Source organism: Heterodontus francisci, chromosome 10 (genome assembly GCF_036365525.1).
Source record: "Heterodontus francisci isolate sHetFra1 chromosome 10, sHetFra1.hap1, whole genome shotgun sequence".
Taxonomy (NCBI): domain Eukaryota; kingdom Metazoa; phylum Chordata; class Chondrichthyes; order Heterodontiformes; family Heterodontidae; genus Heterodontus; species Heterodontus francisci.
The window spans coordinates 76496742-76510048 of NC_090380.1; the positions used below are offsets into that span (position 1 = coordinate 76496742).

The 13307-nt window shown below is 42.6% G+C and overlaps 1 protein-coding gene across 2 annotated transcripts in view; it reads right to left on the reverse strand.

The window, feature by feature from the left end:
* hgd (homogentisate 1,2-dioxygenase) overlaps window positions 1-13307 on the reverse strand; it is a 70001-nt gene that overhangs the window by 38009 nt on the left and 18685 nt on the right. For both annotated transcript variants that reach the window (XM_068040825.1, XM_068040824.1), the window contains 4 exons: window positions 12161-12249; window positions 9398-9503; window positions 7693-7752; window positions 577-668 (listed from right to left, as the gene is read on the reverse strand). In XM_068040825.1, coding sequence (XP_067896926.1) covers window positions 577-668; window positions 7693-7752; window positions 9398-9503; window positions 12161-12249 — 347 coding nt within the window. The remainder of the gene's footprint in view (window positions 1-576; window positions 669-7692; window positions 7753-9397; window positions 9504-12160; window positions 12250-13307) is intronic.

Consider the following 13307-nt stretch of genomic DNA (forward strand, 5'->3'; position numbering starts at 1 on the left):
ACCTGTGCACGGCTTGCGCAGGTACTTGAGGATTATTGTTTGAAATGCATCTGATCCAGATCTTGCATTGGAACCACTCTGCTACTCAATTCCTATTACCCTTATCCTTTCTGACCTAGATTGGAACCCATGGCCCAGAGATGATAAGCACTCAAACATTCAGGGGCTGAAATTCCTTGGAATTCTGTGAGCCTTTGCCCATAAATTGGCAGGAGATTGTCAGAACTGTCAAAAAGTAACCTGGCTATCCCAGGCTCCCTCATTTTAATATGAGTTTGGAACCCTCGCCTTGGCTGCCCACCGATGCTGTAATCTTCAGGCTAGGGGATGTGCCCAAATCATACTTTTTGTAGCTCTGACTCTGCAAACTTTGCTAAGGTCAACAGTGGCAGCTGTGTGCAGGTACATCTCTGTACTTATGCCAAGGCTGGGGCCTTGGTCTTCAATGCAACAAAGATAGTATGAATAGCAAAAAAAATCAAAAAGTAAAATAACAAAAACGAGGGCTATTGTCAGAAAAAGGTAGAAATGGAAAACAGTATACAACAGAAAATGTTCTTAAAGGTTGTCACATACTTATTCTCCATTGAGGTGTTGCAGGCATAGATGTGAATAGCCAAGCCACTTCGGGACCTGATGTCTCCAGCTCCACATAATGTGTGTAAACCCTGTTGGAAAAGAGTAGCATTCAATAGCTGTGCTGCCAAAGAAAATAGAAGGTATAGAAACATAGAAACATAGAAAATAGGAGCAGGAGTTGGCCATTCGGCCCTTCGAGCCTGCTCCGCCATTCATTATGATCATGGCTGATCATCCAACTCAGTAACCTGTTCCCGCTTTCGCCCCATATCCTTTGATCCCTTTAAACCCAAGAGCTATATCTAACTCCTTCTTGAAAACATACAATGTTTTGGCCTCAATTGCTTTCTGTGGTAGCAATTCCACAGGTTCACCACTCTCTGGGTGAAGAAATTTCTCCTCATCTCAGTCCTGAATAGTTTACCCCGTATCCTTAGACTATGACCCCTGGTTCTGGACTCCCCCAACATCGGGAACATCCTTCCTGCATCTACCCTGTCAAGTACTGTTAGAATTTTAGAGATCCCCCTCATTCTTCTGAACTCCAGCGAATATAATCCTAACTGACTCAATCTCCCCTTATACATCAGTCCACCATCCCAGGAATCAGTCTGGCAAACCTTCGCTGCACTCCTTCTATAGCAAGAACATCCTTCCTCAGATAAGGAGACCAAAACTGCACACAATATTCCAGGTGTGGCCTTATCAAGGCCCTGTATAATTGCAGCAAGACATCCCTGCTCCTGTACTCGAATCCTCTCGCTATGAAGGCCAACATACCATTTGCCTTTTTTACCGCCTGTTGGACCTATATGCTTACCTTCAGCGACTGGTGTACGGGAACACCCAGGTCTCGTTGCATATTCCCCTCTCTCAGTTTATAGCCGTTCAGATAATAATCTGCCTTCCTGTTTTTGCTATCAAAGTGGATAACCTCACATTTATCCACATTATACTGCATCTGCCATGCATTTGCCCACTCACTCAACTTGTCCAAATCACCCTGAAGCCTCTCTGCAGCCTCCTCACAACTCACCCTCCCACCCAGTTTTGTGTCATCTGCAAATTTGGAGATATTACATTTAGTTCCCTCATCTAAATCATTCATATATATTGTGAATAGCTGGGGTCCTAGCACCGATCCCCGCGGTACCCCATGAGTCAACTGCCTGCCATTTGGAAAAAGACCCATTTATCCCTACTCTTTGTTTCCTGTCTGCCAACCAATTTTCTATCCATTGCAATACACTACCCCTAATCCCATGCGCTTTAATTTTACACGCCAATCTCTTATGTGGGATTTTGTCAAAAGTCTTCTGAAAGTCCAAATAAACCACATCCACTGGCTCCCCCTCATCAACTCTACTAGTTACAGCCTCGAAGAATTCTAGTAGATTTGTCAAGCTTGATTTCCCTTTCGTAAATCCATGTTGACTCTGTCCAATTCTACCACTGTTCTTCAAGTACTCTGCTATAAAATCTTTGATAATGGACACTAGAATTTTCCCCACTACCGCGTCAGGCTGACTGGTCCATAATTCCCTGCTTTCTCTCTACCTCCCTTTTTAAATAATGGGGTTACATTAGCTACCCTCCAATCTGTCGGAACTGTTCCAGAGTCTATAGAATCTTCGAAGATGAACACCAATGCATCCACTATTTCTAGGGCCACTTCCTTAAGTACTCTGAGATGCAGACCACCAGGCCCTGGGGATTTATCGGCCTTTAATCCCATCAATTTCCCCAACACCATTTCTCTACTAATACTGATTTCCTTCAGTTCATCTCTCTCACTAAACCCTGTGTTCCCCAACATTTCTGGTATGATATTTGTGTCCTCCTTTGTGAAGACAGAACCAAAGTATGCATTTAGTTGGTCAGCCATTTCTTTGTCCCCCAAAATAAATTGCCCTGTTTCTGACTGTAAGGGACCTACATTTGTCTTCACTAATCTTTTTCTCTTCACTTTTACTGTCAGTTTTTATGTTCCCCGCGAGCTTGCTCTCATACTCTATTTTCCCCTTCTTAATCAATCCCTTGGTCCTCCTTTGCTGAATTCTAACCTGCTCCCAATCCTCAGGTCTGTTGTTTTTCCTGGCAAATTTATATGCCTCTTCCTCGGATCTAATGCCATCTCTAGTTTTCCTTGTAAGCCATGGTTTGGCTACCTTTCCCGTTTTACTTTTGTGCCAGACAGGAATAAACAATTGTTGCAGTTCGTCCATGTGCTCTTTGAATGTTTGCCATTGCCTTTCCACTGTCGTCCCTTTAAGTAACGTTTCCCAATCCATCATAGCCAACTCGCACCTCATATCTTCATAGTTTCCTTTACTAAAATTCAGGACCCTACTCTCAGAATCAACTGTGTCACTCTCCAGCTTGATGAAGAATTCTATCATATTATGGTCGCTCATCCCCAAGGGGTCTTGCACAACTAGATTGTCAATTATTCCTCTCTCATTACACAATACCTAGTCTAGGATGGCCTGTTCTCTAGTCGGTTCCTCAACGTATTAATCCAGAAAACCATCCCGTATACACTCCAAGAATTCCTCCTCTATGGTATTGTGACTAATTTGATTTGCCCAATCTATATGCAGACTAACGTCATCCATAATTACAGATGTTCCTTTATCGCATGCGTCTCTAATTTCCTGTTTAATGCCATTCCCAACATCACCACTACAGTTTGGGGGTCTATATACAACCCCCACTAATGTTTTTTGCCCCTTAGTGTTTCTCAGCTCTACCCATACAAATTCCACATCGTCAGAGCTAATATCTTTCCTCAGTATTGCGTTAATTTCCTCTTTAACCAGCAATGCAACTCCACCACCTTTTGCTTTTTGTCTGTCCTTCCTAAATACTGAATACCCCTGGATGTTCATTTCCCATCCCTGGTCACCTTGCAGCCATGTCTCCGTAATCCCAACTATATCATACACGTTTACATCTATTTGCGCGATTAATTCATCCACTTTATTGCGAATGCTCCATGCGTTAAGGCACAGAGCCTCAAGTCTTGTCTTTTTAACATTACTTGGCCCCTTCCCACTATTTTTCACTGTGGCCCTGTTTGATTCTGGCCCTTGATTTCTCTGCCTCTCACTTTTCTTATTCCCCTTACTGTCTTTTGTTCTTGTCTTTGATCCCCCCTCCTCTGACTCCTTGCAAAGGTTCCCATCCCCCTGCCATTTTAGTTTAAACCTTCTCCAACCACTCTAGCAAATACTCCCCCTAGGACATCAGTCCCGGTCCTGCAGAGGTGTAACCCGTCCAGTTTGTACTGGTCCCACCTCCCCCAGAACCGGTCCCAATGTTCCAGGAATCTAAAACCCTCCCCCTCACACCATCTCTTCAGCAACATATTCATCTGATATATCCTGCTATTTCTACTCTGACTAGCATGTGGCACTGGTAGTAATCCTGAGATCACTACCCTTGACGTCCTACTTTTCAACTTACTTCCTAACTCCCTATATTCTGCTTTTAGGACCCCATCCTTTTTTTTTACCTATGTCATTTGTACCAATGTGTACCACGACCACTGGCTGTTCACCCTCCCCCTTCAGAATGTGTGAGACATCCTTGACCCTAGCACCAGGGAGGCAACATACCATCCTGGAGTCTCTTTTGCAGCCACTGAAACGCTTATCTGTTCCCCTTACAATTGAAACCCCTATAACTATTGCATTCCCACACTTTTTACTCCTCCCCTGTTCAGCAGAGCCAACCGTGGTGCAACGAATTGGGCTGCTTTCCCCTGAGAGGCCATTCCCCCAACAGTATCCAACGCAGTATATCTGTTTTGCAGGGGAATAGCCACAGGAGATTCCTGCACTGCCTGCCTAGTCCTCTTGCTCTGCCTGGTGGTCACCCATTCCGTTCCTGCCTGTGGGGTCTGAGCCTGCGGTGTGACCACCTCTCTTTACGTGCTATCCACGATGCTCTCCGCCTCGTGGATGCTCCACAGTGTCCCCAGCTGCCGCTCCAGCTCTGAAACCCAGGCTTCCAGGAGCTGCAGCTGGAGACACTTCCTGCCCACATGCTGGTCCCGGGCATTGGAATTGTTCCCGGCTTCCCACATAGAGCACGAGGAGCACACCACGGCTTTGAGCTCTTTTGCCATGACTTCACCCTTTAAATTAAACCTTTTGGAAGATGCTTAATATCAAATAATATCAATTACTCTAGGGCCCTTCTTCCCTGGTCCTCGTTACTACAGAACTCCCTAAAAAACACTACTTACTATATATGAAAATAAACTGTAAACCTTTCTTACCTTAGATACTTACCCAACTATTTAGAGCTATTCCCTAACAGCAGTGACTCACCAACCAATCACCTTGCAGCTTTCCTGTGACGTCACTGGAAGTGGTCCGACTGCTCTCTACTCCTGAAGGTAAGTGAAGGCCCCGAGCCCCGTGCTGGATTTATCTGCTCCCGGTTCTGGTTGTTTCCACACAGGTCCAACTGCTCTCCGCTCCTTAAGGTAAGTGAAGGCCCCGAGCCCTGTGCTGGATTTATCCGCTCCCGGTTCTGGTTGTTTCCACACAGGTCCAACTGCTCTCTGCTCCTGAAGGTAAGTGAAGGCCCCGAGCCCCGTGCTGGATTTATCCGCTCTCGGTTCTGGTTGTTTCCACACAGGTCCGACTGCTCTCCGCTCCTGAAGGTAATTATGCTGGGATTGGCAGTTTATTGCAGATGGTAAGGAAGACCCATAACTGACTAAATGATAAGTACATTGTGGAGGTCTTATGCTGAAATAAACTCAACAACTGATAGTTTCCCATTATACTTATACTTCATTCTACTTCAAAAAAATAAAATCAAGAACTATGATCACATAATTCCTGGAAATAAAGTGCATTGTCTTTAATAAAGTGAGAGAGAAGGAATGCATGAATGTACAATATTTTGCATTCATCTATTTTGTCATGTTAGGCCCACACCTGCCAAGAATGAGGCACATTAATTTTGTCATGAACATTGATTTTAAACTGTTACTGGAGTGAAAAAAGGACTTGTTAAACAGAACAGCTGTGGCTGGAAAATACATTTGCATATTAACAGACAGTGATTGGAAGGACAAAGGACCATTCCCTGACACATTCAACCCACAATGGAGCTTGGTCACCAGGTATTGTGTGTAAGAGGAGTATTCCAGAGACTGCTAAGGTGATACAATCCAAGACATGGGCAGACCAGGTAATCACATGACTAACCTGCTTGGCATCCTGGGTTTTTCTGAATTGCACACACAGTTTGAACTGAGAGAGTCTGTTTGCTCCTGGACTGAGAAGATCTCTCCTGTCTGCTCCCATCTCTTTCTCACAAGCTTCTGAATCCAGTGAAGACACATGAACCCCAAGAGAGAAAAGTCACGTACAGCGAACAAGGTTTAAGAAGAAAACTGGGCCCCCATGAAAAGCAAGATCTACCTACAATCAAGCACTCTACAGTGAAATCGAGGAACCATAACAAAAACTCTCCAGATATTGCTTCAAACCTTCCAACTTTATTTTTCTTCTGCTCTTTTCTGTCTCTATTTGCAAGTGTATATCATGTATGCTTGCTAGCGTGGGTGCGTCGTGTATCCATAGGCGTTAACCGAATTAGAGTTTAAGTCCAATAAATTTCAACTTTTCTTCTTTAAACCTAAGAAAGCCTGTTTGTGCAGGTTTCTTTCCCTTATAATTGGAAAGTGGTGAACAAGGATTCAGCATGGGGGAGCTAAAAACACGGTGTGTTTAAAATTCAAAGTGATTGCTGACAATGCAGTGACACGCTGACATCATCAGAGTGCGCCAAGCTGTGCGCATGCACAGCTAAATCTTGCCAGGACTAAGTGGCACATGCATGGGATTACATCATCGCAAATCCGTGCGCCACCCCGCTTCCCCGCATCCCCCCTCCCCCAGCTGCTAGGTCTAGGCCGCGCCGCTTCCCTCCTCTCAGCCACTCTCTCCTATGTCGCCCCTTGCGGCCCGCCTTGCTTCTTAGGCCGAGAGGTGGAAAGCGGCATGGCCTAGTGCTAGCGGCTGGAGGGGGATGCAGAGAAAGGGGGAGCGAACGGCCGAAGAGTGGAGTGGCGTGAACCGGGAACAATCGGCCAGGGAAGTGAGGGGGGAGCAGCGAGGTCTGGAGCGAGTGGCTGAGGGGGGGAAGCAGTCGGTGGGGAGGAGGGGGAGAAAGAGAGTTACCAAGGGGGGAAATCGGCCAGTGGGGCGGGAGCCAGTAGCTGTGTTCGGGTGAAATCAGTCCTGGTCAGTCAGGATAAAGAATTGGCAGCCCATTTTATACTCTGCCCAATTTTCTTTTCCATCGATCAGGGTACCAATTCACTATCTTCCAATGGAAGTTCAATCATAAAATTCCTTTTGTATTTCATAGGATTAGTGGAATATTACATGGATCTGAGGATTACAGTTAGTATCCTATAACTACATTGTAGCATATTACTGGGCTTCCATCCAACTTAATGTAAGGGTAAGTTTGCTAGAACAATCTAGCCATAAGCATTTCCTGTGATAAATTGAGCAGCGCCATCTTTAATCCTGGCAACCGCCTGAACGTCGCAGATGTTGACATTCCAGTTGAAGAGCCTGCATTTGCGCATGTGCACGTACTGCACCACCTAGTGGTAGCACTGTCAGTAAACGCAGCCTTTAAAATTAAACCCTGTTACGGTAAGACCAGGCAAAGGCTGAGAGGGACCCCTAGACAACTTTCACACTTGGTTGTAACAATTTACATAATATATTAAAAATCTTATATCTGCTTGGCCCACTCTCAAGCACCTATCTGACAGCCGCTGTTGTTGCAGCAGTCCAAAATGATGTTCGTCTTGTTGGCAATCCGTCTGAGGTTGCATGTCAGGCATTTGCAGCTTGCTAGTCTAGATTAAATGAGGCCAAGGTCCAATACCAACCGGCATTCAGGCCTACCTGTTCCAGTGCAAGGATTGTTCACTGCACCCAGTTCATGTCGGCAGACCAGTGTTATCCAGTTTCTACCTCATTAAGTATATTTCTATCCTAAACTTCATTGGTACGACATTATGCAAATTTGCAGATGGAAAGGCAGACAAAAGTAAAATAAACTCGAGCTTACTGTTACAAAGTCAACCATCTTCTCTGATATTTTGTGAATTTTAAATGGCAGCCATCTGAGCTAGAAGCAAAATAAAATAATTTGTATGAGACAAGAACAAAAGAATCAAAAATATGTTTTTCAAAATCAAAAAGATTTTCCAATTCTTAGTCTAATTAAGGATACAAGAAACCTCTAGAGTACAGGAAGTGTCAGCAGCTTCCATCTGTCCAATCTATATATCACCTCCTATTGTCTTATTGAACCATTCATGCATTACAACTGACTTGTCAAGACTTGCACTGTCTTTTGGGCAATGAATTGAAACTCCATATTTGGAAGTTATAAAGACCTGCATGAATGTGAAACTTATGTACATTATTTTGCAGTAATATATCTATAGAATATATTAAGAAAACATATATCTGCGAGAACTTCCTGTCAACAGAATATATGACATTAAAAATGGGGTCTGAATTATATCTTGCCCAATTATCTCATGCCCTCTAACCCAGCTTCACTTGAAGACTACATGGTCTTGCCTCCAAGGGTAATTTTCACCCTCATCACCTGGGCGATTATCTAGTGGAATGATTCATCTGCCCATTGTAGAATCCACATGGATTTTCATACCATCGACAAAAATGAAAATTGGGCAGGTTCTACAACTGACAGGCTGAATACCAAAGACCACTCACGTAAGGCAGACCCTGCTCCCTGTGACACAAAATGCACCTTTAAAATGTCCAATATCCAAAAAGGTAGTAAGCCCAGGGTTAATAAGAAGTCTTTGTAGTGTATTTAACTTATTGAATATATCAGACATCCTCTTGGGACATCCTAGATTTTGTAAAGTGGTAGAGTCAACATTTTATTAGACTGTAGCTTAGACTATTAACTATGGAACAGGTTTGTTAAAAAATAACAGATAAATGGTCACGATATACAATGCAATAGGTTATAATAATTCACGGGACATATTTAGTCCTCCTTGGTCCTCCAAAATAAAAAAATCATGTGACCCTTCACTAATTCTCCTAGTAGTACAGAGCTGAGATAGCATCCTTTATAATAGCTTTACTTGAGGTTCCTTTTCTATTCTCCATGGGGCCTCTGAGCTTTTCCTTGTTGGCCTTAGCAGACCATGGTGAACTGGGAGCATGCTCTTTGAGACATACTCTTGGAACACTTTGATGTTCTGCCAAGAACAAAAGAATCAAAAATGTGTTTTTCAAAATCAAAATTTTTTTCCAATTCTAAGGGTACAAGAAACCTCTAGAGTTCAGGAAGTGTCAGCGGCTTCCATCTATCGAATCTATATATCACCTCCTGTTGTCTTATTGAACCATTCAAAGAACAAAGCAAGCTGCAACAGCAACTAGTTCTGGTGATATTAACCCAAACGACATTGCAATTATCCATTGTTAACATACAAAAACCATTAGTCTTTCCCCAGCTAATTTGTCACTCTGCATTGATACATTGGCATAATGAAACGTTCAGCTCCTAGACTGGGTGATTTATTCTAGCAAATCTGATTTTAATCTATGTCAAAAAGACTGAACATACATCATTGATAACATTTTGGCACAGTGTACAACATGCAAGACTTTTTGTTTTATAAGTTAGATTGTGCCTTATGTTGAAAGAGTAGAAATCTTTTAAAAATGTAGCCCACATATTTTTAGAAGTAGATCATTGCAACTCTTTGAAGACATTTTGTTACCTGGTTGGGATCAGGGCTGATTTCATCCCAATTGTAGGACAGGTTTCCCTGGGGAATGGAAGTGAAGGGCTTGTGAAGAACTGAAGGCAAAATACGATAAAGCCAACTGGAAAGAAAAGGGTAGGAAGAAACTCATTAAAATTGAAGTAAAATGCATAGACATATGAGGCCCCAAATTGCAAGAATGGTAAATATGTAGTTGGTCAGGCCTATGGATAAGCTGACCTGTACTGGCAGCTTAGGGAGTGGATCATGCCAAATTCTGCAAAGGGACTCAATCCCTCCATTTTGAATAGATGAATAGCACATGAAAGCATGTTGAGAAAGCTTGACCTCTCGCACACTACACAGGAGAATCTAAACTCCAATGAGGTAGCAGTCTTTAGAGGGCTGTCCGACCCATTAAAGAGCAAGATGTGCTGGTGGAAGAAACACAGATTAATTGCCCTTAATGTGCGGGCAATTTCATGCTGAAAAATTGGAGGTCCTACCACAGGCAGTATACCAAAGGAGTGCAGCCCTATTTGGGGCTGAAAGCTTGGCTCCAGTAAAAACACAATTGCAAGCTGAAGGGAGGGAGGTCACAGAATCACAGAATTGTTACAGCGCAGAAGGAGGCCATTTGGCCCATCACGTCTGCACCGGTGGCTCCCTGAAAGAGAAACTCCCTCCATTCCCCTGCCTTCTCCCCGTATCCCTGAACATTCTTCCTTTTCATATAACTGTCTAATTCCCTTTTCAATGCTTCAATTGAACCTGCCTCCACCACATTTTCAGGCAGCGCATTCTAGACCTTAACTACTCGCTACGTGAAAAAGTTTTTCCTCATGTCACTTTTGCTTCTCTTACCAAATACTTTAAATCTGTGCCCTCCCGTTCTCGATCCTTTCATGAGTGGGATCAGTTTCTCTCTATCTACTCTGTCCAGACCCCACATGATTTTGAATATCTCTATCAAACCACCTCTCAGCCTTCTCTTCTCCAAGGAAAACAGTTCTAACTTCTCCAATCTATCTTCATAACTGAAATTCCTCATCTTCGGAACCATTCTCGTGAATTTTTTCTGCACTCTCTCCAATGCCCTCACGTCTTTCCTCAAGTGCGGCACCCAGAATTGGACACAATGCTCCAGCTGAGGCCAAACTAGTGTCTTATGCAAGTTCAACATAACCTCCTTGCTCTTGTACTCGATGCCCCTATTAATAAAGCCCAGGATACTGTATACTTTATTAATCGCTCTCTCAAGCTATCCTGCCACCTTCAATGACTTATGCACATATACACCTAGGTCCCTCTGCTCCTGCACCCCCTTTAGAATTGTACCCTTTATTTTATATTGTCTATCCATGTTTTTCCTACCAAAATGAATCACTTCACATTTCTCTGCATTGAACTTCATCTGCCACCTGTCTGCCCATTCCACCAACTTGTCTATGTCCTTTTGAAGTTCAACACTATCCTCCCCACAGTTGACAATGCTTCCAAGTTTGTATCATCTGCAAACTTTGAAATTGTGCCCTGTACACCAAGGTCTAGGTCATTTTAATATATATCAGGAAAAGCAAGGGTACCAACACTAATCCCTGGGGAACTCCACTACAAACCCTCCTCCAGCCCAAAAAACGTCCATTAACCACTACTCTTTGTTTCCTGTCACTCAGCCAATTCGTATCCATGTTGCTACCATCCCTTTTATTCCATGAACTACAAGTTTGCTCACAAGTCTGTTGTGTGGTACTGTATCACGTACCTGTGTCTGAGTCAATGCAGTGATCAGGGCTCCTTACACATGACTTCAAATAAGTAAGATATTTGCTGGTATGAAGAAGCAGGTGAAATTAAATGTGCTGCCCCCCATTACACACATTTCTTGTCAAACTCATCAAGCTTGACACAAACCTAAGTTGAAAGCTCCTGCACCTTTTATGAGGTACCGTTGCAAGTATCATATACAGATCAACAGAGATCTTTCATTGTGCTTAAACTGGATAGTATACTTTTCATCTACTGGAGGTGGTGGACATGGAATATCACAGCTGTTCAGGCCTAAGCCTGAAGCTTTTCTCTGCTATTAAGAGGTTTTTCAGTGGGGTCATCAGTCATCGACACAGAGGTTAATTCTGCTCTTGCAAGAGCCATCGCCCCAGTGTTTCTCCTCTTTTCAAAATGTAGAAAATCTGTTATTTTAACAGAAGCATTAACACATCAAAGAGTTTTACTCCAGGCCAACCATCAGCCCTTTGTCAAAACTCTATTTTATTCCTTTACATGATTAATTCCTTCTGGATAAAATTCAGCAACATGTTTTAACGAATTAAATATTAAGTTAGAAAACATTTTTAAAAAACATTTTTCCACATTATTTTGGCTGTGCCTCCTGAGCCGACTACTATATTCCCATCCATTAGCTCAGCAGCGAGGATGTGACTGAAGTGTTCCAAACCTAACACTGCACAAGTACAATGTTGTAATTACTGTGGCTCAGAATTATTCATTCATAAATATTTCATTCAATTCTTAAAGACCTCTTGTAAGCATCTAGCATTGCTTTGGAAGCCTCATTAAATTGATGTATTATTTCATGACCAATGGTGTTTTCACCATTTGAATAATCAGGATATTGGGATGTAGCCATTAAGAAGTTTTTATAATTATCATAGTTTCATAATGATTACCTAAGAAAATTAATAGATCCTAATTGGTTACATGTCACAATACATGGAGTAAGTAACATTCTTAATTTTACTATAAAATCAATGTTACCTCCTCTTATTGTTGTTTCTTGGGCAAGTGAAGGCTGAACCAGAGAGCTGTTCAGCATACAACCCATACGGACAAACCTGTGGATTATTCTGAAATATAAAAAATGCTGAAATATTATTATTTCATTGTTTCCTTGACAGGATTCTTCCCTTTGCCGCTGCTATTAACAATTGGAAATCATTGCATCATTCTTGACCAATCAAGAGTAGCCCTTTCATATACAACAACTCATTGTCAAACCACTGATATGGACCTGTAACTCCCTATTTCATCCGTCTCCTCCCCAGCACACTCCAGATTATTCTGAATTTTAAAAAATATATATTAATTTTGTTTGTTTCTGTTAAATGATGAAGCATTTGAGTTTGATCGAACAGTGTAGTTGTGTTTTAGTAAATGTTTAGCAAATGAAAATGTTATTTAGAGGCCAATACTTATTACAGTCGTTTGAAAAATAAGGGTAGAGTGGACATTACCAACTAGAAAATTAGCACAGATCTATCTCCACTCATTTTACACATCACGCACATTTCCAGTGGGGCAATTATTGGTTGCATAAAACATGTTGGAGCTTCATTTGAATATTCAAATGGTGTTCCAATAATGTCACCTTGATATCTATGGAATTTCCTTTGATCTGCAGCTGGATTGTAAATCCTCCATATGGTTTTCTGCACACCAAAGTGTGAGCTTGAAATCATAAGCAGTTAACGTGGCTGGAGATCATACACAATATTAAAATGAGGATGACCATGGAAATAGGCATGAGGTCAGTGCACCATTGGTGTTGGGAGGGCACTAGACCCATACTGCCCCACTTCTGAAATAAAACAGAAAATGCTGGAAATACTCAACAGGTCTGGTAGCAACTGTGGAGAGAAAACTTCAGAATTCTTCATCAGAAGTTCTGATGAAAAGTCACAGACCTGAAACATTGGACTGAAATTTCCCAGGTGGGTCTCAATCTCGATATCGGGATGAATCCAGGTCAGGAAGCTGGAAAGCCTTCTTCTTAGGCAGACCTTCAGGATTGAGGATGACTGGCTTCCACTCCGGTTCGATGAGTTCTGAGAAGGCTGATAAGTCTAATGCGTGATCTGCAGACTCTGCCACATGAGGGGCAGGTGGTGCTTGAAGGGTCAGGTAG